This window comes from Malus domestica, chromosome 03, assembly GCF_042453785.1.
Source record: "Malus domestica chromosome 03, GDT2T_hap1".
Classification (NCBI taxonomy): Eukaryota; Viridiplantae; Streptophyta; class Magnoliopsida; order Rosales; family Rosaceae; genus Malus; species Malus domestica.
The window spans coordinates 34442059-34465859 of NC_091663.1; the positions used below are offsets into that span (position 1 = coordinate 34442059).

General features: G+C 40.2%; 1 protein-coding gene and 1 long non-coding RNA gene across 2 annotated transcripts; one reads left to right on the top strand and one right to left on the bottom strand.

The window, feature by feature from the left end:
• Positions 1 to 2792: 2792 nt before the first annotated feature.
• On the bottom strand, positions 2793 to 22107 carry LOC139194558 (uncharacterized). Its single transcript, XM_070819394.1, has 7 exons — positions 21080 to 22107; positions 12174 to 12326; positions 11937 to 12032; positions 9673 to 9786; positions 9357 to 9575; positions 4062 to 4414; positions 2793 to 3542 (listed from the first exon to the last, which is right to left on the bottom strand). Exons 1-7 carry the CDS (start codon positions 21591 to 21593, stop codon positions 2928 to 2930), a joined length of 2064 nt encoding a protein of 687 aa, XP_070675495.1. The 5' UTR covers positions 21594 to 22107; the 3' UTR covers positions 2793 to 2927.
• On the top strand, positions 7917 to 9355 carry LOC139194560 (uncharacterized). Its single transcript, XR_011579528.1, has 2 exons — positions 7917 to 8709; positions 8802 to 9355. It is a non-coding gene; the product is annotated as an uncharacterized lncRNA (long non-coding RNA).
• Positions 22108 to 23801: the final 1694 nt, after the last annotated feature.

The following is a 23801-nucleotide window of genomic DNA, read 5'->3' on the forward strand; positions in this document are numbered from 1 at the left end:
TTAATAAATAGACATTTTAGATTGTTAAAGTTCGATATGAAATAGATCCTATAACCAGTCCCCATGTATACAAAAATAAAGCCTTCAGGAGTGGATAGTGTGGGAACGCCGTTGTGGAGCCTTATTAAAAGTAGTCCACCTGATGTGATCAACATAGCCAGGAATATGAACTGTACCAAAAGGGGCAACAGGAAAGCAAGTGATTGCATAAACTGGAAACGCATCGTGCTTGAGCTTTATCTTTTGGAACGAATAAATGCTCTGCAGAACTTGCTGACTATGTTGAACAAATATTTCTTCAGCTCCTCCATGTTCATACTCCTCATATCGTCATCCGTGATAGAAGCCATTTCTTTTTGTTGGGCAAATGCTAGAAGCTAATAATAGTGTTCTCTCTTCCTGCTATGGGTAGTTACTAATAATGTTTGTGTTCATAATTATTCTAATAAGTAACCATGTTTAACTTCTATACAACAGTTTTAAAAGAAGATACTTATTTCGATATCAAAATTCTGTAATTTTCAAATCAAACTTTTTACTTTATACGTGTATGAAGATTGCACATCAAAATTGTCGCCAACATTGCGGATATTGTTTTAAAGTTTAGTCCTTGCTGTCAACAAATACTGAACTACACTAAATCTTAATCTAGTCTAGTCGAGTAAAACTTAGTAACAGCAAACAAAGCACCTTTAGAGTCCAATAATAAACATTCAAACGGACACGAAAGATATCGTTGTTGAATTTATTGCCTAATTATAGTGGGCCTTCAGTTGACCCAGCAGCCCAATATTAGATGGGTCTTATCTGCCCATGTGAAAGCCACATGAGTGACTCGGGTATTAAGGTAGCATCTTCAATATATAAGGCAGCAAGCTTTTTGATTTCAGATTATGAAGAGTGAACAGAGAAGCAGGCTAGCAGCCGACATTTTTTAATAGAAGAAAGAGTGCTGCTCCCGTCTTTGTGTTAATCATCCCATCAAAGTTGTGGTTGTTGTATTAGCTTTGAGTTTTGTATAGAAAGAAAATTAATCACTATATTTCTTTCTTTATTTGTTTGTTTGATGTGTGAAAGCTATTAGGTGTATTGATCTTTCGGGTTGTGAGATTTCCAAAAGCACTTTGTAAATACTCTCATTTGGTTGATACTGGATTGTTGAATGAGCTCTTACTGTTATGAGGACGGGCTCCATTACGCTGACTATTGAGGAACTTCGTTAAATCTTGATATCTTTTCTATTTTGTTCTTGCATTTCATTGTGATCATGTTTCTTGTGGGTTAGCTTGTGTTTTTCCAATTGTTATGGTGCTATTCTTGCACAACAATCACCCACTGAGCATGATTTGGAATGACTTTTCTTGCACTACGAGTATTTGATGCTGCCACAGATTTACTTTCAAGAAAGAGGTTCTGGGTAGCTTTGGTACGTAGTTGATTTGCCCCTTCCCGGGATTTATAAGTAGTTAGCAACGTGTGTTGAAAAATTAATGTTAAACTTGTATTAATATTAATACAAATCACGAAGACAAATGCTTGGTCTCGATTCTCGAAGAGGCCACATCTGCTACCTTTAGTTGGAAAGAGAGAGAGTTAGTACCAGTTTGGTACGGCTTAACTTTTTAAAAAAAGCAAGTATGAAAAAAAGTACCCAATTTTTTTGTGTTTGGTAAACTTTCAAAATCAGATTTTTTTTTTTTTGGGTGAAAAAAAACTAAAAAGGCAAAGCAGCAAAACCCAGTTTTGGAAAACTAGTTTTTTTATCACAATACACGGGTGAACAGTGCCATTAAATGAATTTTTCAAAATGACAACCTTACCCTCTCTTTATCCTTCATCCCAGTTTTGGACTCCACCCCCCTTTCTCGAGTCGTTTTCTGGCGTCGTACTACCCAGATTCACCACCCCATCCCCTCCATCTCTTCTTACTCCCTAGATTCACCACCCCATTTCTCTCCCAATCCCCACCAAATACACCCATCGCAGCCTAGCAGACCATGATCCCAACCCACTCCCTGCTAGATGATAACCCAGATCCCACCCACCCATCCACCACCACACCTTCCAAAACATGTTATGCCTTGGAAATCGAAATGCAGGAAATAGAAATGGGAGTGAGGACGAAGGTTTCAGATCGCCGGAACTGAAAGAGAAATGCGAAGGGACGAAGGTGGGTGAGGACTTTGAAATTTCAGGAGGGATCATTGATGAAAAATGGAAGAAAAGCCAGAAACATTTTGGCATAACGAAATATAAAGAAAGAAGAATGAAAGAGTTAGAAAGAAAGGGAATCAAAGAAGAAAGTAAAAAGGAAACAATCATGAACTTTTTGGCAGAAAGAAAAAGAAAGAAAGAAAAGCCCATAAGTTTTGCTTTGTTTTTGTTTTTGTTATTTTACACAATCAGAGCTGTTTTACATAAATATTTACCAAACACGATAACACTACTTTTTTTTTATTAAAAGCACTTTTACAATTATCATTACCAAACACTTTACTGTTTTATTTCACAGCTGCTTATTCTTACAGCACAGCAAAAACATTTTTTTTTCAAAACACAACAATACCAAACTAATCCTTAATCTCCTCCAAGTAAAGGAGTCGTGTAAAAGAAGAGTGTGCTTGAAATATCTAACAATGTGCCTTCTCTATGGATGAGAGAGAGTGTAGAACTGTAAGTCTTTGTGGAGTTGGAAACAAGAGTGGACTTTAAATATAGGGTTGGCTTCTAAGTTCTAAAAAACACCAACCAAATTATGAAATGAATAGAAACAAGTCTAGACTCCATTAGAATCGACCTCTAAAATTCAAAATTTAATTGCATATACTCAGCAGACCAAGTCATAGAAAAATTCAAAAAATATTTGACTTCTTACATAAATTAATTTAATGAGACATTTCTCATTTTACACAAATTAGAAAAATATCCTACTCTACAGCCTCGGCCTTGCGATAGAAGGATGGAACCTTTTCAAAGTTCATATATATCAGATTACAATAGAGTGGAAGCTGGATGATAGCAAAAAAAGCTAGAGGCATGCAGGCCATTAGATAAACTGGCACGGCAAAGTGTTTGAGCTTATCCTTTAGCATGAAGAAATGTCCAGCGCAAAATGAAACCAGCATCGAAAGGATGGACAAGAAGAGCGTTGTTAAGCCCACCAAAAACTTGATAGGCAGCTCCTTTGCAAAAGCCCTTTCGGGGAACCGGGACATCAGGATGGACAGGAATATGGCCATGGACATGACGGAGGAGCACATCGCAAGGAGAGATGAGATGGCAAACACCTCAAAAGCCGCCTGGTTTTGAAGGATTGGAGTGCCAGTAGCCTCTCGGATGCCCCCAGGAACTGCAGTAGCAGTGGCAAAGGCAACCGTAGCTACAAGGCCGCCCATGACCGAGCAGTTCTGAGAAGTCTTGGTGAGCCATTCTCCTCCGTCTTTGACTAGCTTAGCGTGTGATTCGCTGAAAATATCCCTTGCAGTCTGGTTTTTCTCGTTGTAGAGGGTAAGGAAGTGTGGTGGCACGGAGCATTTTACGAACTGCACATTAATTCATAAGAAATTAATGTTCAAGATCAATCTTAAGGGGACGAAATCGTTCAAATTCTTTGCCCAAAGACCAAATTGACTCTATATTCATGTAAAACAGCGGGACCAAAAATGTATCTAACCTTCTGTTATTTGTAAGATAAATTCGCAAATTAGAACAAGGACACTAAATAGACAATAAAACCATGGTTTAGTGCTTATTTATCGTCCTTTAATTCTATTTTTGATTTTTTTTTGTCAAATCAATTCTATTTTTGATTAAAAGTTCGAAACTGGTTCTATTTGTCCATATATATTATCCTAATATAAAATTGGTGATGAGGAACAACATGGATTCCACATATGAGCTATATATTATTTTGTCATATCATTGATGTGAGACTCTATTCTCCAACCGGAACCTCATCTCATGATAAAAAAAATTATTTCACATAGCTAGGATCAAACCCTAGTACTTGGTGTGATAATTATTGGCTTTAATATGATTAAGACCATGGGTTTAAAACTTACCTCAAACCATTTGATTTCCCATTGCATTTGTAACGCAGGCCCAAGATCATGGCAAGGGTTTTTGGCTTCTAACATTGCTGTTGCTGCGAGATGAAACGCATTATTCCCTGCATTATCCACTTGGCTGAACACGTCTCTGGTCAGTATATTTCTCTTCAGTAAGAGTTGGAGCACAAGTAGTTGCCTGTTCTCTGCAGCTAACAAAACCGCGTTCTTTCCCTCTGCGTTAGTGTCCCGGATGGCTACCGGAAAAAATTCAAGGATCTTCTCCACCATTTCAGTCACACCATTTTTTGCAGCAATCAAAAAGGGTGTTTCCAACTTCCCCATTTCAAGGGCTTTCTCCTCTGTCTCTTCAGTAAAGCGGTAATAAAAAAAAGGGTTATTTAGAGAAATGTCCTTGAAACTCCTATTTTCCAAACAAAAACCCACCCAATAATAAATATTGAAATAAAACCCAAAATTCAAATAGACTACCATGTAGACAAATATGTAACCAATTATTACAACATATTTACAACTTATGCCACAAAACCCTAATTATGTCAATAAATAGTATTACTCACCCTAATTATGATTAGCAATTAACCCCATATGGAAATTTACCTTTCTTGTATCATAAATATTAGTAACATGTATATATACACTAATTTATCCATATTCATAAACAATTATGGGCACATTTTTCGTATGGAAAAAGAAAATCCTTTGTATAATCAATTATTTTGCATCAAATAATATTGTTTGATAAAAAAAAAAACAAACCAATTAATGTTCTTTATGTTGTAGGTAAATTATTTTACATAGATTAGACATTTTTTATTTGTTATTATATATGCATGTTAAAAATAATTTATCTATATTTATATGTAAAATATAAGTAAATTAATTTTGAATCAAATAGCATTTATTTTGTAGGTAAATTAAAATAGTACTTACATTATTTTGGTCAAGTTAAACAGTGCCTAAATTATTTTGTAAAAACTAAACCAAGACAAATTATCACCATTAAAATGATAGATATATTATTTTTAACCAAATTTCCTTTATTTGTAGATGAATTATTTGTATGCATTATTATATATATATTGGGCACATTTTATTCCTAATATATATTTGTGCAATGATTCACCTATATTATTATATAAAATATAGATAAATTTCTTTTGAATCAAATAACATTTCTTTAATTTTACAAATAAATTATTTTGCATGTATTATTACTGGACAAATTTTATAGTGCCCTTTCAGATTTTCATTTGGGTAAGAAAATGACAAGATCAAATTAAAACTGTCAAATTTTATGCAAATTTGAAAAACAATTACAAAATCTTAAGGAAAGTATAACATTAATGCATTTTTTTCTCATTAATCCCTCCCTTCAAATCTGCATAGAATTTAATGTATACATTAAAACTTTAATTAGGGGTGTTTTGGGCATCTAAAGAATGCAAAATGTGTAAAGGCAAATAGAATTAATGACTTTGCTTATGTGGAGCCTAGTCATTGGGTTTTATTCGGGTAAAAAAACTATGTCGGGTTTTATGTAAAGAAATTTGAGTTTTAAGGGCTAAAGTCACATTTTCAGTAAAAAGGAACTGCGTGGGCATCCAACTCCTCTGAGCCCAAGGTGGCTCTGTCCATGCCGATGACCCTGTGTACATTTCATCAGATATATCGTATTTATTTTTTGTGGCTTAAGCTCGATTACTACGATCCCACTAAAGCAGTTTTCCTTAATAAGCTTGATTTTAGAATCTAGGTTTGGATATCTAGTATTATTGGAATAATCACATTGTCAGTCGTCATTACCGTCGTAAGGTAAGGATTTGTGTCATACTTGACGCCTTTGAACCGATAGATGCTGATAGATGTCGTAAGGCCTTGGTCCACCATCCATGCCGAATTCGCGTAGATTTGTGTTGTAAGGCGTTGCCTCATCGTTGTCTTCATGGGATGGATATTTGTATAATAGATATTCGGACGCAAGACTTGGTAAATTTGTATGAATTTTATGAAATGATGTCATTTTAGAAAATAATCTTTGCAAATTAGTGTTTCTTTATGTGTGTGTGTGTGTGTGTTTTTTTTTTTCTTCCACAAATACCATTGCGGTTGATCACCAGGGCTGCCCGTTCTACCTTTCGTTCGGGTTAAGGAGTGAAAGTAAGAGCTGCACATGTACTACTAGACTTGTGCATCTCCTGTTGAAGCTTTGACCGGTCCACCCCTGGAGTTTGTGGAAAGGATGGACGAGTGGCACTGGCTCTACAGACATTTTTAGAGTCCAAATTTTATGATAAGTTTTTTTTAATTAAATTTAATTATTTTTTTATTCACAGCGGAAATCAATGGCAAATAAGAGTAATTGGGTCGAGGAACGGCGTCAGAAGGGTTTTTCCTAGAAGTCGAGGCTTGGGAGGATATGCAGTTGGCAACCAGGTGGCTAATGTTATTTATGTAAGCATTCCGTTAAATATTTTAATTCTAAATTTCATTACACTTAAAATTTTTAAATTATAATCGATAATCTTAATTGGTTTCTCTTTTTTTGCAGGCTTCTATGTCGTAGAAAAATGACGAGTTCCTGGCCAACCTCTCCCAGCAACAACTGGACACGTCAATGGAGTTTTAAAATTATGATCGATAATCTTAATTGGTTTCTCTTTTTTTGCAGGCTTCTATGTCGTAGAAAAATGACGAGTACCTGGCCAACCTCTCCCAGCAACAACTGGACACGCCAATGGAGTAGCTGGCACCTAATCTAGATATGTCTCTATAGTTGTTGATGGACGAGAATGGTTGGGGAAAGGTAAAGAGATCCGCAGTCTAGGAGAGGGTCTAGTTCAGGACATCAGAGGATCTTTTTCATCTAGCTCTCAACCTCCAAGCAGAACGTCTTCCAGATTGTAGGGAAGACAAACCGCACTAGCGAAGAGAAGCTCAGGGAGAAGCTCAGGAAGAAGTTGGGCCCAAGCGAGAGGAGGAGTTTCGGCAATACATTGTTGAGATGAGGCTGTGTCACATCCTGTCCCAAATTCAATCGTATTTTATTCCTTGACATTGAAAAATTACAAAAATACCTTTAACGAGTTAAGTGGATATCCTACGGGGAAATCCTATGCGGACATCTGAGTCATTGTCACTCTCTGTCCCTTTTCACATCTTTCTATGCATTACATGTCTTTACGAACATGTGAGCATGATCCAGAAGTAAATCGAACGTGCAACAAACGAATTACACACATTTTCAATGAGAGGCAAAATAGTAATTTTTCATTCTCGAGAATTTATTACTTGTTATTACATTTTCAATGAGCTGCAGATTGTGATATTGTTGGCATATTCGTTGGACTCGTTACACAAGTCAACAAGTAGGCCCGTTTATGTTAGTACTTTATTACTTAGGCCTCGTGCCTAATTAATTATTATTTGGGCTTGATCCAAAGATACACACGCACAAACTGGCGAATACTCGACGATACCAACGCATGGATGTAATAGAAACGAAATTCAAACGAAGATTTTACGGGCAATGGTAATTCAAGTGCAAATCGGTAATTTCAAGTTATTGAAATTAGGAAAAACAAAATAAAAGGTAAAGTAAATAGTACCCTACTTGATTTTTTTTAATGTAAAAATATGATTATTTTGTTAAAGTAAATAGTATAGAAAGTTTTTCGTTAAAGTATATTTTGTTGTAAATATTATGTGGATGGTCCATATGAATAGTTTGTTACTATTTATGTACAGTGTTTTCATTATTCATTTGTGGAAAATTTGTAAAGTAAATATTGCTTTCTTTTGTTTATATAAAGGAAGAAAGAGGAGATAAAGTGAGAGAGTTCACGGGAAAGATGGGAATGAAAAGAAAGAAAGAAAAGAGAGGAAGGAAGGAAGAGGAAGAGAGAGAAGGAAGAGGAAGAGAGAAAATAGAGGAAGATGAGAGGAGATAATAGAGAGAGTTATCTTTGTACTCCTATTATTTCAAAAAATAATGAAAGCACCACTGCTGCTCAGAGGACGTACTCCAGTCACACTGACTGTAGAAGAACCTCGTAAATTTTGTGTCTTGTTTCATTTATTCCACTGTACCCGCAGTCAATTTTACAACATATTTGAAATTATTGTGCATGTTCTGAAGTAGGAGGGTGTGCCAAGTGGGCCCTCCCCCTCACCACACCCACGTGTCTCTCTCCCTCTTTCGGGTGCACTCTCACCTCTCTCGTACTCTCCGTCCCTTACTCTGATCTCTCTCACTAACCCTCTAGTCTCTTCCTTCTCTCTCTTTCCCCTAACCTCTGCAACTCTCCCCTCTCTGTTTTGCACAGAAACCTCGAAGGCACACCACTATCAGACCTTTCCCAATCCAGCGAGTTTCTGAGCCATCATCTCTCTCTTCCATTCTCTTTACTTCCCTCACCTCTCTCTCAATCAACAGCACATGCACAGAAAACACAGACGGCGCCCCGCCGCTGTTTCCTGTCGAAACCTGAGCCACCCAAACCTCCACCTCTCTTCCTCTCGCCCCTCGTCGAGTCCTAAAATTTCAGAAAAAATGTTGGACTCAAACAGAGACCGACATGCCACGAAATTCGGTGCGAACTCGAGGGAAAACTCCGGCGAAATTCTGCCGTTCACGGCCAAGGTAAGCCTCGGGGACACCTTCTTTCTCTTCCTTCTGATGTTCTGATACGATTGCTGAGTCTGCATGCATGATTTGGTAGAGTTTTGGTGCAGATGCAACTCGGGAAACATTTCCCCAGTTTTTCTGCGAGGGGACCCGTGTCTTTTAGGCAGATTTCAGGCTATTTTTGGGCCACGGCTGGGCCTCGAATTGGTAAATCCTTATCTTCCTTTTCCCCAGCTTCATTTCCATAGGTAGATTGTGTTATTTGGTTGTGAAATGAGCTCGAAACGAGCTCTGGAAGAGGGCCCCAGATTCTGGCCGTTCACAGGCCTCACGAGGAAGGCGAGTATGCCTGCACTCGCATAAGCGCGAAGACGCGGTGGCTAGCTCGTGGGATACACGCGCCTCCACCGGAGGTACTATGCTCTGCTACCGGGCACGACGTCGACCACGGAAAAGTCCGGCCAAACTCCGGCGACCCAAACTCGGCGCGTGGCGGTGCGTGAAGTGGCGCGTAAAGGCGCCCCGCCTCGCGGCAGCCGGTGAAATAGCAGTGTTTCAAATTTTGAGGGTATCTTTCAGAATTTTATTATTTTAATTGAGCAAGTGAAATAGCAGTGTTACTAATTAAGCAAGTGAAATAGCGGTTGGGATATTTTCTTTACCTTTGTTTGGCTTCTCAGCCTCCTGTAGATGCATGAAGACGGCGCGGCCATCGACAATTTTATAAGGTGTGGTCTCATCAGTGTCTTTGTGGGCCTGGGGATCCATACCACTGTCTTCGTACTCATACATGCTAGCTCGTTCTAAGAGTTCGTACATGATCTGAACAGACCATTTGTGTTTTTTTTTCTTTTCCCTTATCTTTCTTATCTCCGTAGGCCCTGTAAACAACATATAATAATGATTAGATAAAGAAAATTATGTACTAAATAAGAGAGATTAGGAGATAAAATGAAAAGTGCATGGTGGCTTTATTACCTAATCCAAGAACAATCAGCATTGCCTTTGATATAACCTTGACAAACTCAAAGCAGGTTTTGTAGTTTACGGGAAACTTTTGGTGTCCTTGACTGTGATCATTGGATTCTGACTCTGCATATACAAGTTTCTGGACTAAGATTTTCTTCAAATGTGTTAAAAAAAGAGAGGATAAATTACATTTTTATCACTTTAACTTTGGATCACATAAAAAGCTTGTACTTTATCTTTTAAACGTTGTAATATCATATATGAACTTACGAAGAATTTGTTGCAAGGTTAAACCATGGTTAAAAAATCCATCAATTTATTTATTAACTGACGATGGATGTGACAGATGTGGGGATCACTTCCCCACTCAACTAGGTTAAATTAAGGATAAAATCATTTAAATTTGCTTATAAAATAAACTGTGTGACCCACCCCTACCAACCCATCATCCACTCCATATGTCTCTCCCCCTCTTTACTTCTTTCCTTCACCACCAAAACCACAACCCACTCCCCCACCGCCACCCTCAGCCCCGAATCATCTCATATTCGCCAATCACCCACATCCAGGTCTCATCACCGCCACCCCCACCCGTTGATCACCTCAGATCTATAGCCCTGACGAGGTTTATTTTTCGACGAGGCTCGATAAGGCCTATTTACCCAGTTAACAACGTCGTTGCAGACGAGCCTTGATGACATCGTCAGTTCTGTGAACCGGATCAAGTCCACCCGAAATTTTGGATCTGCTCGAAATCGATCCCTTGACGACTAAGCAGCTTGACAGAGTTGTGCACGCAAGCTCCATCCCCGCCCATCGATGTCTTCATCCCCGAGGACCAGGATTCACCGTCTCCATCCTCAACGTCAGCAGTCATAATTCAGCCAAATGGGCAGGTGCCCACCACTGATTCGCCTTCCCCGATGACAATGGTACCCAGGATACCGTCGTAGAAGGTTTCGATGGGAGGGAGGTGGGGATGGAGGAGGAGAAGGAAGGAGGTTCAAATTGTTTACATCACCATTCATTTGGTTGGAGGCTTTGGTGGTGGGTGCGGCGGTTGGAGCTGCGGGGATGAGAGAAATGCATAAAGAGTTGCTTGATGGAGAAAGAGGAGGCAATTTCTTTTATTAATTTTAATTTTTTTAGACTAAAAAATCATTAATTTTTTATTTTTTTTGTAATTTATTATTATTAAGGAAAGGGGAAATGGTTCAAAACTATTACAATAATTTAGAGGAGAAATTTTGAACTCGGGACACATGGGTGAAAACCCAATACCATATCTACTAGGATATTAGACCATATGCAAGGAAGTGGGTTATGTGTCTGCCACGTCATTGACGGATTTTTTCAATGAGGTTTAATATTGCAACAAATTCGTAAATTGATGTATGACATTGCCATATTCAAAAGATAAGGTATGCTATAAGGTATGGGATTGTTATGTGATCTAAAATTGATATGGTAAGATGTAATTTTCTAAAAAAAATAATATTAATTTTGATTCTTGAATGGAAATTCCGATCACATCCTAGGAAGAAAGGAAAGTCTCTATCCACCATTATAACATGACATGATTTTAGTGTACAGACGTCATAATTAGTAAAAACTGATCATGTTTTTTAATCATCACCATCTCTAGAAAACTCTATCCGATGTAGAGCTGATCATGTTTTTTAATCATCACCATCTCTAGAAAACTCTATTCGATCATCACCATCTCTAGAAAACTCTATTCGATGTAAAGCTGATCATGTTTTTTAATCATCACCATCTCTAGAAAACTCTATTCGATGTAGAGGCCTTTTCAAAGAATTGACGGTTTATCATGAAAATTATATTATCATAATTGTCGATTTTTCGACACATGGATGATTATACAGTGATCTCTAAATCAAATAAATTTTGGATAGTGCTATTTACATACTCTTTTGTACCTCTCACACACATTTGTTAATTTTTATCCATTGATCTTTTTCAATTTATTTGATCCAATGACAAAAATTGAGAATGGTGTGAGATAAAAATGGGTGTGTGGATATCACCACTTCTGAATTTTTTAGTACTTATCTTTAGATGATGTTAAAGAGAATGAACGGTTTCAATTGTAACATTTGTACACCGAAATGATTTCACGTTAGGAGAGAAGGAGGACTTTTAGTTTTCCCTTTGCTAGAATGAGGAAACAATTTTATATATCCTTCTTGAAGCACCTTATAATAAAGTGTAAATGTAGAAAGGTTACACAGCATGGCTTTCTTAGAAGTTACCTGAATTTGAAGTGTTGGGAGTACGCTGGTTCTCTGGATCTGCTGATTTTTTTTCTCCTCCCTGTCTCTGATTGGCTTGGACGGCGTTTTTGATAACTGCAAAATGAAGATAAAAAAATTCAAGTCTAAATTATAATCACTTGGCTATGATTATACTTCTATGATTGCATGAAGTTTGCAGGAGAAATACTCAAACAATTGAGGTATTTTGAGATATTTGATTTTGAATTCCCCTACCTCTGAGAATTGATGTCCTGAACAACCTAATGAAGTTGATGCAAGTCTGGTAGTTTTCTGGATATTTGGGATTCTTTTCCTCTTTGAATGTCTTAATTATCCCCTCATTATATGGATCCCATCGCTTCGCCTTCAGCTCATCAACATTAATACCTTCCAAATTACCATATATATACAAACAAGAATGAGTAGGGTGATACATATAATTAGCTTTCAATCTTACCAATAATAATTCTGTACTAATACTCACAACAACAACAACAACAACAAAGCCTTTTCCCACTAAGTGGGGTCGGCTATATGAATCCTAGAACGCCATTGCGCTCGGTTTTGTGTCATGTCCTCCGTTAGATCCAAGTAATCAAGTCTTTTCTTAGGGTCTCTTCCAAAGTTTTCCTAGGTCTTCCTCTACCCCTTCGGCCCTGAACTTCTGTCCCGTAGTCACATTTTCGAACCGGAGCGTCAGTAGGCCTTCTTTGCACATGTCCAAACCACCGGAACCGATTTTCTTTCATATTTCCTTCAATTTTGGCTACTCCTACTTTACCTTGGATATCCTCATTCCCAATCTTATCCTTTCTCGTGTGCCCATACATCCCACGAAGCATCCTCATCTCCGCTACACCCATTTTGTGTACGTGTTGATGCTTCACCGCCCAACATTCTGTGCCATACAACATCGTTGGCCTTATTGCCGTCCTATAAAATTTTCCCTTGAGCTTCAGTGGCCTACGACGATCACACAACACGCCGGGTACACTCTTACACTTCATCCATCCAACTTGTATTCTATGGTTGAGATCTCCATCTAATTCTCCGTTCTCTTGCAAGATAGATCCTAGGTAGCGAAAACGGTCACTTTTTGTGATCTTCGCTAGATTGCTCCGGTCATTAGTGTGGATAAGTATATAAATGGATAGAGATAGGAAAGCAAACACAAGATGTACGTGATTCACCCAGATTGGCTACGTCCACGGAATAGAGGAGTTCTCATTAATTGTGAAGGGTTTACACAAGTACATAGGTTCAAACTCTCCTTTAGGGAGTACAAGTGAATGATTTAGTACAAATGACATTAGGAAATATTGTGGGAGAATGATCTCGTAACCACGAAACTTCTAAGTCCCGGAGTGTGGTATCGGCTTGACTTTCCTTATCTGTCTCATAGGTAGATGTGGAATCTTCTCTGGAAGTACTCTTCCTCCATCCAGGGGTGGTATCTGTAACTGGTGGAGATGCACAAGGTAATGTATCAATGTCACTTGAAGCTTACTTGTAGTTTCAGGCTTGGTCAAGCGCGATACAAACCATGTAGTAGGAGTCCCCCAAGTCGCTGAGCTAGGGGATCTGCTGAAAGAGGTAACAGACAAGGTAAGCAATCAGAGCTCCGGCTGATTGTTCACATTCTCCCTATCTTGCAGGCAGCATGAAGGATAAAGAGAAGAAAAATTAGAAGAGATGATATGGGATACTTTTGCTTTTGAAGAAGTAACTTTCCACAGGCTTATTCTTGAACTGGGCTGGAGGGTTTTCTGGTTTCCTCCAAAGTATAAGGCCGACTGAAGAATTTGAGGGTCAAAACAAGTCCATCAAATCTAGAGTACGTTCGACCCTGCTGATATGAGATACTTTTGCTTTTGACAGAGTAGTGGATGTATCGGCACATGTGCTGTTACGCTTGTCTCCACATGCTTCCTTGTATCCTTTTCACTTGCCCTATCTGTTCCTCAGGCAGATGCGGTATCTTCCTTGGAAGCATAAGATGTTGAAGATGAGTACTCGAGAGCAATGCCAGGGTAAGGGGTTCCAGGCAGTCAGTTCCTGGTTGGAAGCTTGATTCCAAGTGCTGACTGATTGCTCTCTTTCTCCTTGTCTTGCAGGTAAGAACAAGGCCAAAGGAAAAGACAGGGAAAAAGCATGATATGGGATACTCTTGCTTTTAACCCTGATGATATGAGATATTCTTGCTCTAGTATAGCTTGTTTACAGAGGTATTATCGGGGGGAAAGAAAGCTGAATATTTCGAAAGGCTTCGTTGGGAGTGTCCTCTCAGATAAGAGGAAGGGTTGAGCATTTTTGCAGGTCTGCCTGTCCGTTGGGAATGGAGGTCGACATATATAGGAGTCTCCCTAACATCAAGTAATAATGCTATTCCTTTACCCTGCTTGGTCATAGCACGGTAGTGGGAGCTGCCAGCTTCACAAGTTTTAACTCTGTCAGAGCACTTTGAAAAAGTGGTCTGTGGTATCTGGAAAGCTGATGTTGCGTGTGAAGATTACAGACAAGCTTTATCCAAGGAGATCCGGCTCTTGAAGTTGGGAAAGTGGTGCCTCTTCGGTTTTCGAACAAGCAATCCTGTCGGGGATCTGGCTCTCGAGATTCGGAGAACGATGCCTCTTCGATTTTTGAGAAAGCAATCATGCTGGGGGTCTGACTTTCGAGATTCGGAGAGCGGTGTCTTCGATTTTTGAGAAAGTAATCATGTTGGGAGTTGGGAGTGTTTTCTCGAATATGAGTAAAGGTTGGGCATGTTTGCTAGTCTACCTTGCCACGAAGCACAGAGGTTGACACACAGGGACTTTCCAATTATCCAGCAGTGGTACTGTTCCTTTACCCTCTCTTCGATTTTTGAGAAAGTAATCATGTTAGGAGTCTGGCTCTCGAGATTCGGAGGGCGGTGCCTCTTCGATTTTGGAGCAAGCAATCTTGTTGGGGGTGTTTTCTCGAATGTGAGTAAAGGTTGGGCATGTTTGCTAGTCTACCTTGCCATGAAGCACAGAGGATGACACACAGGGACTTTCAAATTATCCAGCAGTGGTACTGTTCCTTTACCCTCTCTTCGATTTTTGAGAAAGTAATCATGTTGGGAGTCTGGCTCTCGAGATTCGGAGGGCGATGCCTCTTCGATTTTGGGGCAAGCAATCTTGTTGGGAGTGTTTTCTCGAATGTGAGTAAAGGTTGGGCATGTTTGCTAGTCTACCTTGCCATGAAGCACAGAGGTTGACACACCGGGACTTTCCAATTATCCAGCAGTGGTACTGTTCCTTTACCCTTGTGGGTAATAATATGGTAGCTAGGCCGTCAAAATTTATGTGTCTAAACTTTGTTAGTGTTGTTTCTTTGCTATTCTTTTACCCTTCTTGGTCAGAGCGATGTAGTGAGAGTTGCAAGCTTCACGTGTCTCGACTTTGTCAGAGAACTTTGGCAAAGTTATATGTGGTACCCATGAGCTACTGTTGCGTGTGGGAAGTGGGTGATTGAACAGTACAATTCATGTGCTTTCTACTTCGCCAGAAATCTTCGACAGAATGCCCATAATTTCCGCAAAGCTGAGTGTGCGTGTGACAGGTACTGACAAGGCTGGAAAAGTAGTCTCAACTTTGTCAGAGGACTTTGGCAAAGTTATATGTGGTACCCATGAGCTACTGTTGCGTGTGGGAAGTGGGTGATTGAACAGTACGATTCATGTGCTTTCTACTTCGCCAGAAATCTTCGACAGAATACCCATAATTTCCGCAAAGCTGAATGTGCGTGTGACAGGTGCTGACAAGGCTGGAAAAGTAGGTGCCTCTTCGATTTCTGAGATCGACCCTCGTGGTCTCTGAGCAGCCCAGCTTTTGAGAAAGCAAACCTCTTCGATTTCTGAGATCGGCCCTCGTGGTCTCTGAGCAGCCCAGCTTTTGAGAAAGCAAACCTCTTCGATTTCTGAGATCGGCCCTCGTGGTCTCTGAGCAGCCCAGCTTTTGAGAAACCAAACCTCTTCGATTTCTGAGATCGGCCTTCGTGGTCTTTGAGCAGCCCAGCTTTTGAGAAAGCAAACGCCTCTTCGATTTCTGAGATCGACCCTCGTGGTCTCTGAGCAGCCCAGCTTTTGAGAAAGCAAACGCCTCTTCGATTTCTGAAGCTTCGTCGAGTGCAGATTTTTATAGAGGCTGACATTAAGTTCCAAAGCACACTTGAATATCCACCAGTAGAAGCTCCATTCTTGCACTTCTAAGATCTTGATTTGTCCGACCTCTTCTCTTTTCTACACCTTTGAAAATGTCTGGCCCCTCCGACCGTCGTTTTGACTTGAACCTTGTTGAAGAGGCAGCCCCGCCTTCTCCAGACAACATATGGCGCCCATCCTTCGTCTCCCCTACTGGTCATCTTACCGTTGGGGATTCCGTGATGAAGAATGATATGACCGCTGCGGTAGTGGCCAGGAACCTTCTCACTCCCAAAGATAACAGACTACTTTCCAAACGGTCTGATGAGTTGGCTGTTAAGGATTCTCTGGCTCTTAGTGTTCAGTATGCAGGTTCTGTGTCTAATATGGCCCAACGCCTATTTGCTCGAACCCGCCAAGTTGAATCATTGGCGGCTGAAGTGATGAGTCTCAAGCAGGAGATTAGAAGGCTCAAGCATGAGAATAAACAGTTGCACCGGCTCGCACATGACTATGCTACAAACATGAAGAGGAAGCTTGACCAGATGAAGGAATCTGATGGTCAGGTTTTACTTGATCATCAGAGATTTGTGGGTTTGTTCCAAAGGCATTTATTGCCTTCGTCTTCTGGGGCTGTACCGCGTAATGAAGCTCCAAATGATCAACCTCTGATGCCTCCTCCTTCTAGGGTTCTGTCCAGTACTGAGGCTCCGAATGATCCCCCTCCGGTGCCTTCTCTTTCTGGGGCTCTACCGACTGCCGAGACTTCTCCTAAGCAACCTTTGTGAAGGCTCCCTCTTGTTTGTTTATTTTGACTCAAGTATATGTACATATTTGTAATTTATCGGGGATATCAATAAATAAGCTTCCCTTCATTTCAACGTATTGTGTTAAATCACCAAAGCCTTCTTCGCTAAGTTCTTTGAATTTTCTTTTGTTGAAGCTTGTATGTTGGAGCTTTGTGAGTGGAGCATGTAGGTTGAGGTAGTGTTCCCTTAATTTCCCGAGCGAGGACAACTTCTCGGTTGGAGACTTGGAAAATCCAAGTCACTGAGTGGGATCGGCTATATGAATCTTAGAACGCCATTGTGTTCTGTCCTGTGTCATGTCCTCCGTTAGATCCAAGTACTCTAAGTCTTTTCTTAGGGTCTCTCTCAAAGTTTTCCTGGGTCTTCCTCTACCCCTTCGACCCTGAACCTCTGTCCCATAGTTGCATCTTCTAATCGGAGCGTCAGTAGGCCTTCTTTGCACATGTCCAAACCACCGTAACCGATTTTCTCTCATCTTTCCTTCAATTTCGGCTACTCCTACTTTACCCCGGATATCCTCATTCCTAATCTTATCCTTTCTCGTGTGCCCACACATCCAACGAAGCATCCTCATCTCCGCTACACCCATTTTGTGTACGTGTTGATGCTTCACCGCCCAACATTCTGTGCCATACAGCATCGCCGGCCTTATTGCCGTCCTATAAAATTTTCCCTTGATCTTCAGTGGCATACGGCGGTCACACAACACGCCGGATGCACTCTTCCACTTCATCCATCCAACTTGTATTCTATGGTTGAGATCTCCATCTAATTCTCCGTTCTTTTGCAAGATAGATCCTAGGTAACGAAAACGGTCGCTCTTTGGTATTTCTTGATCTCCGATCCTCACCCCTAACTCGTTTTGGCCTCCATTTGCACTGAACTTGCACTCCATATATTCTGTCTTTGATCGGCTTAGGCGAAGACCTTTAGATTCCAACACTTCTCTCCAAAGGTTAAGCTTTGCATTTACCCCTTCTTGAGTTTCATCTATCAACACTATATCGTCTGCGAAAAGCATACACCAAGGAATATCATCTTGAATATATCCTGTTAACTCATCCATTACCAACGCAAAAAGGTAAGGACTTAAGGATGAGCCTTGATGTAATCCTACAGTTATGGGAAAGCTTTCGGTTTGTCCTTCATGAGTTCTTACGGCAGTCTTTGCTCCTTCATACATATCCTGTATAGCTTGGATATATGCTACTCGTACTCCTTTCTTCTCTAAAATCCTCCAAAGAATGTCTCTTGGGACCCTATCATATGCTTTTTCCAAATCTATAAAGACCATGTGTAAATCCTTTTTCCCATCTCTATATCTTTCCATCAATCTTCGTAAGAGATAGATTGCCTCCATGGTTGAGCGCCCTGGCATGAACCCGAATTGGTTGTCCGAAACCCGTGTCTCTTGCCTCAATCTATGCTCAATGACTCTCTCCCAGAGCTTCATTGTATGACTCATTAGCTTAATACCCCTATAGTTCATGCAATTTTGTACATCGCCCTTATTCTTGTAGATAGGCACCAAAGTGCTCGTTCGCCACTCATTTGGCATCTTCTTCGTTTTCAAAATCCTATTGAAAAGGTCAGTGAGCCATGTTATACCCGTCTCTCCCAAAACTTTCCACACTTCGATTGGTATATCGTCTGGGCCTACTGCTTTTCTATGCTTCATCTTCTTCAAAGCTACAACCACTTCTTCCTTCCGGATTCTACGATAAAAAGAGTAGTTTCTACACTCTTCTGAGTTACTCAACTCCCCTAAAGAAGCACTCCTTTCATGTCCTTCATTGAAAAGATTATGAAAATAACCTTTCCATCTGTCTTTAACCGCGTTCTCTGTAGCAAGAACCTTTCCATCCTCATCCTTGATGCACCTCACTTGGTTTAGGTCCCTTGTCTTCTTTTCCCTTGCTCTAGCTAGTTTATAGATATCCAACTCTCCTTCTTTGGTATCTAGTCGTTTATACATATCGTCATAAGCCGCTAACTTAGCTTCTCTCACAGCTTTCTTCGCCTCTTGCTTCGCTTTTCTATACCTTTCACCATTTTCATCGGTCCTATCCTTGTATAAGGCTTTACAACATTCCTTCTTAGCCTTCACCTTTGTTTGTACCTCCTCATTCCACCACCAAGATTCCTTTTGGTGTGGGGCAAAGCCCTTGGACTCTCCTAATACCTCTTTTGCTACTTTTCGGATACAACTAGCCATGGAATCCCACATTTGGTTAGCTTCCCCCTCTCTATCCCACACACACTGGGTGGTTATTTTCTCTTTGAAAATGGCTTGTTTTTCTTCTTTTAGATTCCACCATCTAGTCCTTGGGCACTTCCAAGTCTTGTTCTTTTTTCTCACTCTTTTGATATGTACATCCATCACCAACAAGCGATGTTGATTAGCCACGCTCTCTCCTGGTATAACTTTGCAATCCTTACAAGTTATACGATCCCTTTTCCTCATTAGAAGAAAATCTATTTGTGTTTTTGACGACCCACTCTTGTAGGTGATTACATGTTCTTCCCGCTTCTTAAAGAAGGTGTTGGCTAAGAAGAGATCATATGCCATTGCAAAATCCAAGATAGCTTCCCCATCCTCGTTTCTCTCCCCAAAACCATGGCCACCATGAAAACCTCCATAGTTGCCTGTCTCCCTGCCCACGTGTCCATTTAAATCTCCTCCTATAAATAACTTCTCCGTCTGAGCAATTCCTTGCACCAAGTCTCCAAGGTCTTCCCAAAATTTCTCCTTCGAACTCGTATCCAACCCTACTTGAGGTGCGTACGCACTAATCACATTGATAAGTTCTTGTCCTATTACAATCTTGATTGCCATGATTCTATCTCCTACCCTCTTGACATCTACAACATCTTGTGTCAAGGTCTTGTCCATGATGATGCCAACACCGTTTCTCGTTCTATTTGTGCCCGAATACCATAGTTTAAACCCTGAGTTTTCTAGATCCTTTGCCTTACGCCCAACCCACTTAGTTTCTTGTAGGCACATAATATTTATCCTTCTCCTCACCATAACTTCTACTACTTCCATAGATTTTCCCGTCAAGGTTCCTATATTCCACGTTCCTAAACGCATTTTGCTCTCTTGAACTCTACCCTTCTGTCCTAGCTTCTTCACCCTTCCCCGTCTAATAGGATCAAAGTACTTCTTTTGTGTGTCCCGTGTAAAGTTGATAGGAGCATATGCTCCCAAACAACTTTGAGTGGAGTCGTTCGAAAAGAAGTTTCTATAGCCCCCTTGCTCATTTAACACTGCATCCGGATGCCGATGGAGATACAGCGACCCTTGCTCACTTATCACTGTGCTCGGGCCACACAGCGCGCCACTTACGGGTGACGCCCTAGCTTTAGCGCGATTTCGTTCTGGATTCATTTTCATAAGGATTCGACGTGATCATGGAGTGCCGGCTGTCGACTACCTGACGCCCTCTCCCTCCTCCTTTATCCGGGCTTGGGACCGGCAATGTAAGATAAACTTACACGGCGGAGTTTCTGTACTAATACTCACAGTGGTAAATAATTTTTTGGAATTGGCCGAGGTGGCTACCGCTTTTGAAGGCAGAACGCTTGGTAGCCAGAAGATGAAGAGGGGAAAAGCCTTGCGTATTCATATAATAAACAAGATCTTCATACAAGTAAATTATCTGAAATGCCATATCTGTCAACCAACAAGGTACACATTATTATTTATTTTACATATCATAAGATCAAACTCAACCCTGGGCTATATGCTATTTTTTAGGTTTTATTCCTCCCCCCAAAACCCAACCTATGCTAAATGGGTGGGCTAAAAGCTAAAAGCCAAACAAAAGTTAAATTCCTCCTAGGATTTAGCTCAGAAAATGGTGTGGGCACCACCAGCGGGACCTCACCCACATAGGCATGTCTTCCAGGATTTATTGAATCCAACAATTGAGATCGAATATAATAAAATCTAACGGTAAAAAAAAATATCTAACGGTTCAAATTTAAATCCAATGGCTAAAATAATTTTAAAAAAGTATTTAACTTAAAATTCACCCAAATTTAGTGATTTTTCAATATTTATAAGAATTTAAATATGTTTAAATAAAAATGTTCATAGAATTTAAATATTTAACTTAAAAGTATAGCTGATATATATGGAAGTGATCAAGTTAAGGGATAATTACCAAAGTATTCCCTAGCAATTGCAACATGCAACATGGTATCACCATCATTTCTCCTACAATAATTGTAGTGTTTCGGGTGACCATTGGGGGTACAGATGTAGTGCATGAGTAAGAAGGCATCTTTTTTACCATAGACAGCAGCCAAGAATAGAGGAGTCTCATTGTCTACATTCTGAGCACCGACCAATGATGGATAATCGTTGGCAATGCATGAACACATCGTCTCGTTTCCCATCCATGCCGCGACTTGGAGAGGGGTATTCCCTCGCTCGTTTTTAATTTCAAGCTCCTTTACAGTAATCAGTTTTACTAGCTCTTCAACACTTTTTTCTTGGCCATCGGATACTGCTATGTGTAGTGCTGTGTCACCTGACTTGGTGATTTTTGCCCCGTGAGCGTTCTGGTTGAGCGTATAGGTTCTAACAACTTCTTCCCACTTGCTCTGCGTGGCAATTCGGGACAAGTATTTCTTGATCTTCTCTGTGTCCATACTCTTGATCTCGTTGTCATACATGATATAAGGCACCGCTTCTGAGTGCACGGTAGAAGCCGTTTCTTCTCTTCCTGATATGAGTGGCAATTAACAACTGACGGTTGTCTTCATATTTATTATGGCAAGTAAACCATGTTTAACTTGGAAAGTACAATAGCTTCCAAAAGAAGATACTTCTTCTGTGACCACAACTCTCTACTCTACCCTTTACACTTGCTAAATAACAAAGAAAATTCTCTTCACCCTTTTTCTTTAATTCGTTACTTATCTCCCCTTTACACTAGTTACTCTATACCAACATCAAAAAAGTTCGGTTTCCAGCTGTGGACGTACAACATAAGAAAGTCATTCTTATCACCTAGCAAAAGATGACCCACTGATCTTGATTTTGGAAATGACTTTTATCACCTAGCACTGCAAGTATTTGATGCTTCCTGAATTTACTTGGTGTACAATTTTCGAACAAGAGAAGAAACCGTCGGTGCATCCTTTTCATTTCTTCTTCTCTTTTCCTTCAACTATGTCTTAAACTTGACTAAATATCAATGTTGTAAAAGGCGAAAGCGTATACAAGGTGTTTCATGGATAGCCTTGTCTAGACGAAAATCTTAAGACGTGAGACCTTAAATTTTGTTGTATATGTAATATTACGCTGATATACTCACACACTCTTTTAATAATGAAAACAAAATTATGTTATCTTTAAATGTGTTGGTCACGTGCTTTGTTGGATCTGTAAACAATGTTAAGAACTTAAAAAGTATGGATGCGTTTTATGTTTTTTTTAGGTCTATAAAATACATCAAACAAAAAGTATTAAAAATTCTTTCGGCTTATCTTTTAGTTTTGGGTAAATTACATAGTAGCCCCTCAGGTTTGAGGGTAAATTACAACCCATACAACATCTTTAAAACATTTCACTTTCATACATCCAGTACCATTTTATTTCAAAATAACACATCCGTTAGATTTTCCATCCATTAGTCTGTTAAATGCTGACATGGCTGCCACATTTATGCCACGTGGCAAAAAAAATAATTTTAATTTTTTTTTAAACCTGAATCTTGTCAAAAAACAAAAAAAAAACTGAAAAACGCAGGATCCACACCCCACCTTCCCCGCAACCCTTCCCCACCCATCTTCTTCCCCGCAACCCTTCCCCACCCATCTTCTTCCCCGAGCCCTCCCCCTTCCCTGCAACCCAAACACCCCATCCCACCCCAACCCCCACCCCAGCCCACCTCCCTCTCCTCCACTCTCTTCACCTCCCTTCCCATCCAAAAACCCACCCAATCTCATCCAAACAAACGCCCATATCTCCTTCTCCCCCACTTTTCTCCGATTCAGATTCGACTTTCCCCATTTCAAATCTGCCGAGATCATCCCCCACCTCTTCATCACCTGCCATCATGCTCCTCCTCAAAGGTGACACGATCTGACGAGATCGACTCCAAGGTGAAGGTCCACGATCTCCTACAACCCCACGATCCGACGACTCACCTTTCTCCTCGCTTGCCTCACCGCGGGGTCCACCTCATGCATCAATTCCAGCTTCAGCAGCAACAGCCACACCAGGGATTTGGTGGTCGTTGTCCATTTGAAGGCGGGAATTTGGGCTAGAAGCCTGATACTTTTCGAGGAGGCCATAGTTGAGGGATCTGGGGAGGTCTGCTAGGCAGACTTTGAGGGAATTTTGGGGAGAGAGATGGGCGTTTTGGGAAATGAAAGATGAGCAAGAAGGATGAGAGGAAGAAGGAGAAGGATTGGAAAGGAAGAAGAGAGAAAGAGAGAGAGAGCGCAGAGGAGAGTGAATACAAAGAAGAAAGTGGGAACAGAGCAACGGGGGAAGATGAGTTAGTTTTTTTTTTTTTTTTTGAGAAGATTCAGGTTTAAAAAAAAAAAATTTGCCATATGGCACACATTTGGCAGCCACATGGCACAAATGTGGCAGCCACGTCAGCATTTAACAGACTAATGGATGGAAAATCTAACGGAGGTGTTATTTTGAAATAAAATGGTACTCGATGTATGAAAGTGAAATGTTTTAAAGTTGTTGTATGGGGTTGTAATTTACCCTCAAACCTAAGGAGCTACTATGTAATTTACCCTTTAGTTTTTCAATATATATATAAATTAGAGTAAAGTACAAAAAACTATATCAATTATAAATTGAACCACAATCTCATACCTTATATTTTAAACATTGTAATGTAATACTTCAACTCATGA

Coding starts and splice junctions, on each gene's coding strand:
- LOC139194558 (XM_070819394.1), bottom strand. CDS start 21,593: ATGTATGACAACGAGATCAAGAGTATGGACACAGAGAAGATCAAGAAA. Junction 12,327..21,079: donor AATTGCTAGGGAATACTTTG/GTAATTATCCCT, acceptor GTAATTTGGAAG/GTATTAATGTTGATGAGCTG. Junction 12,033..12,173: donor CAGGACATCAATTCTCAGAG/GTAGGGGAATTC, acceptor TTCATTTTGCAG/TTATCAAAAACGCCGTCCAA.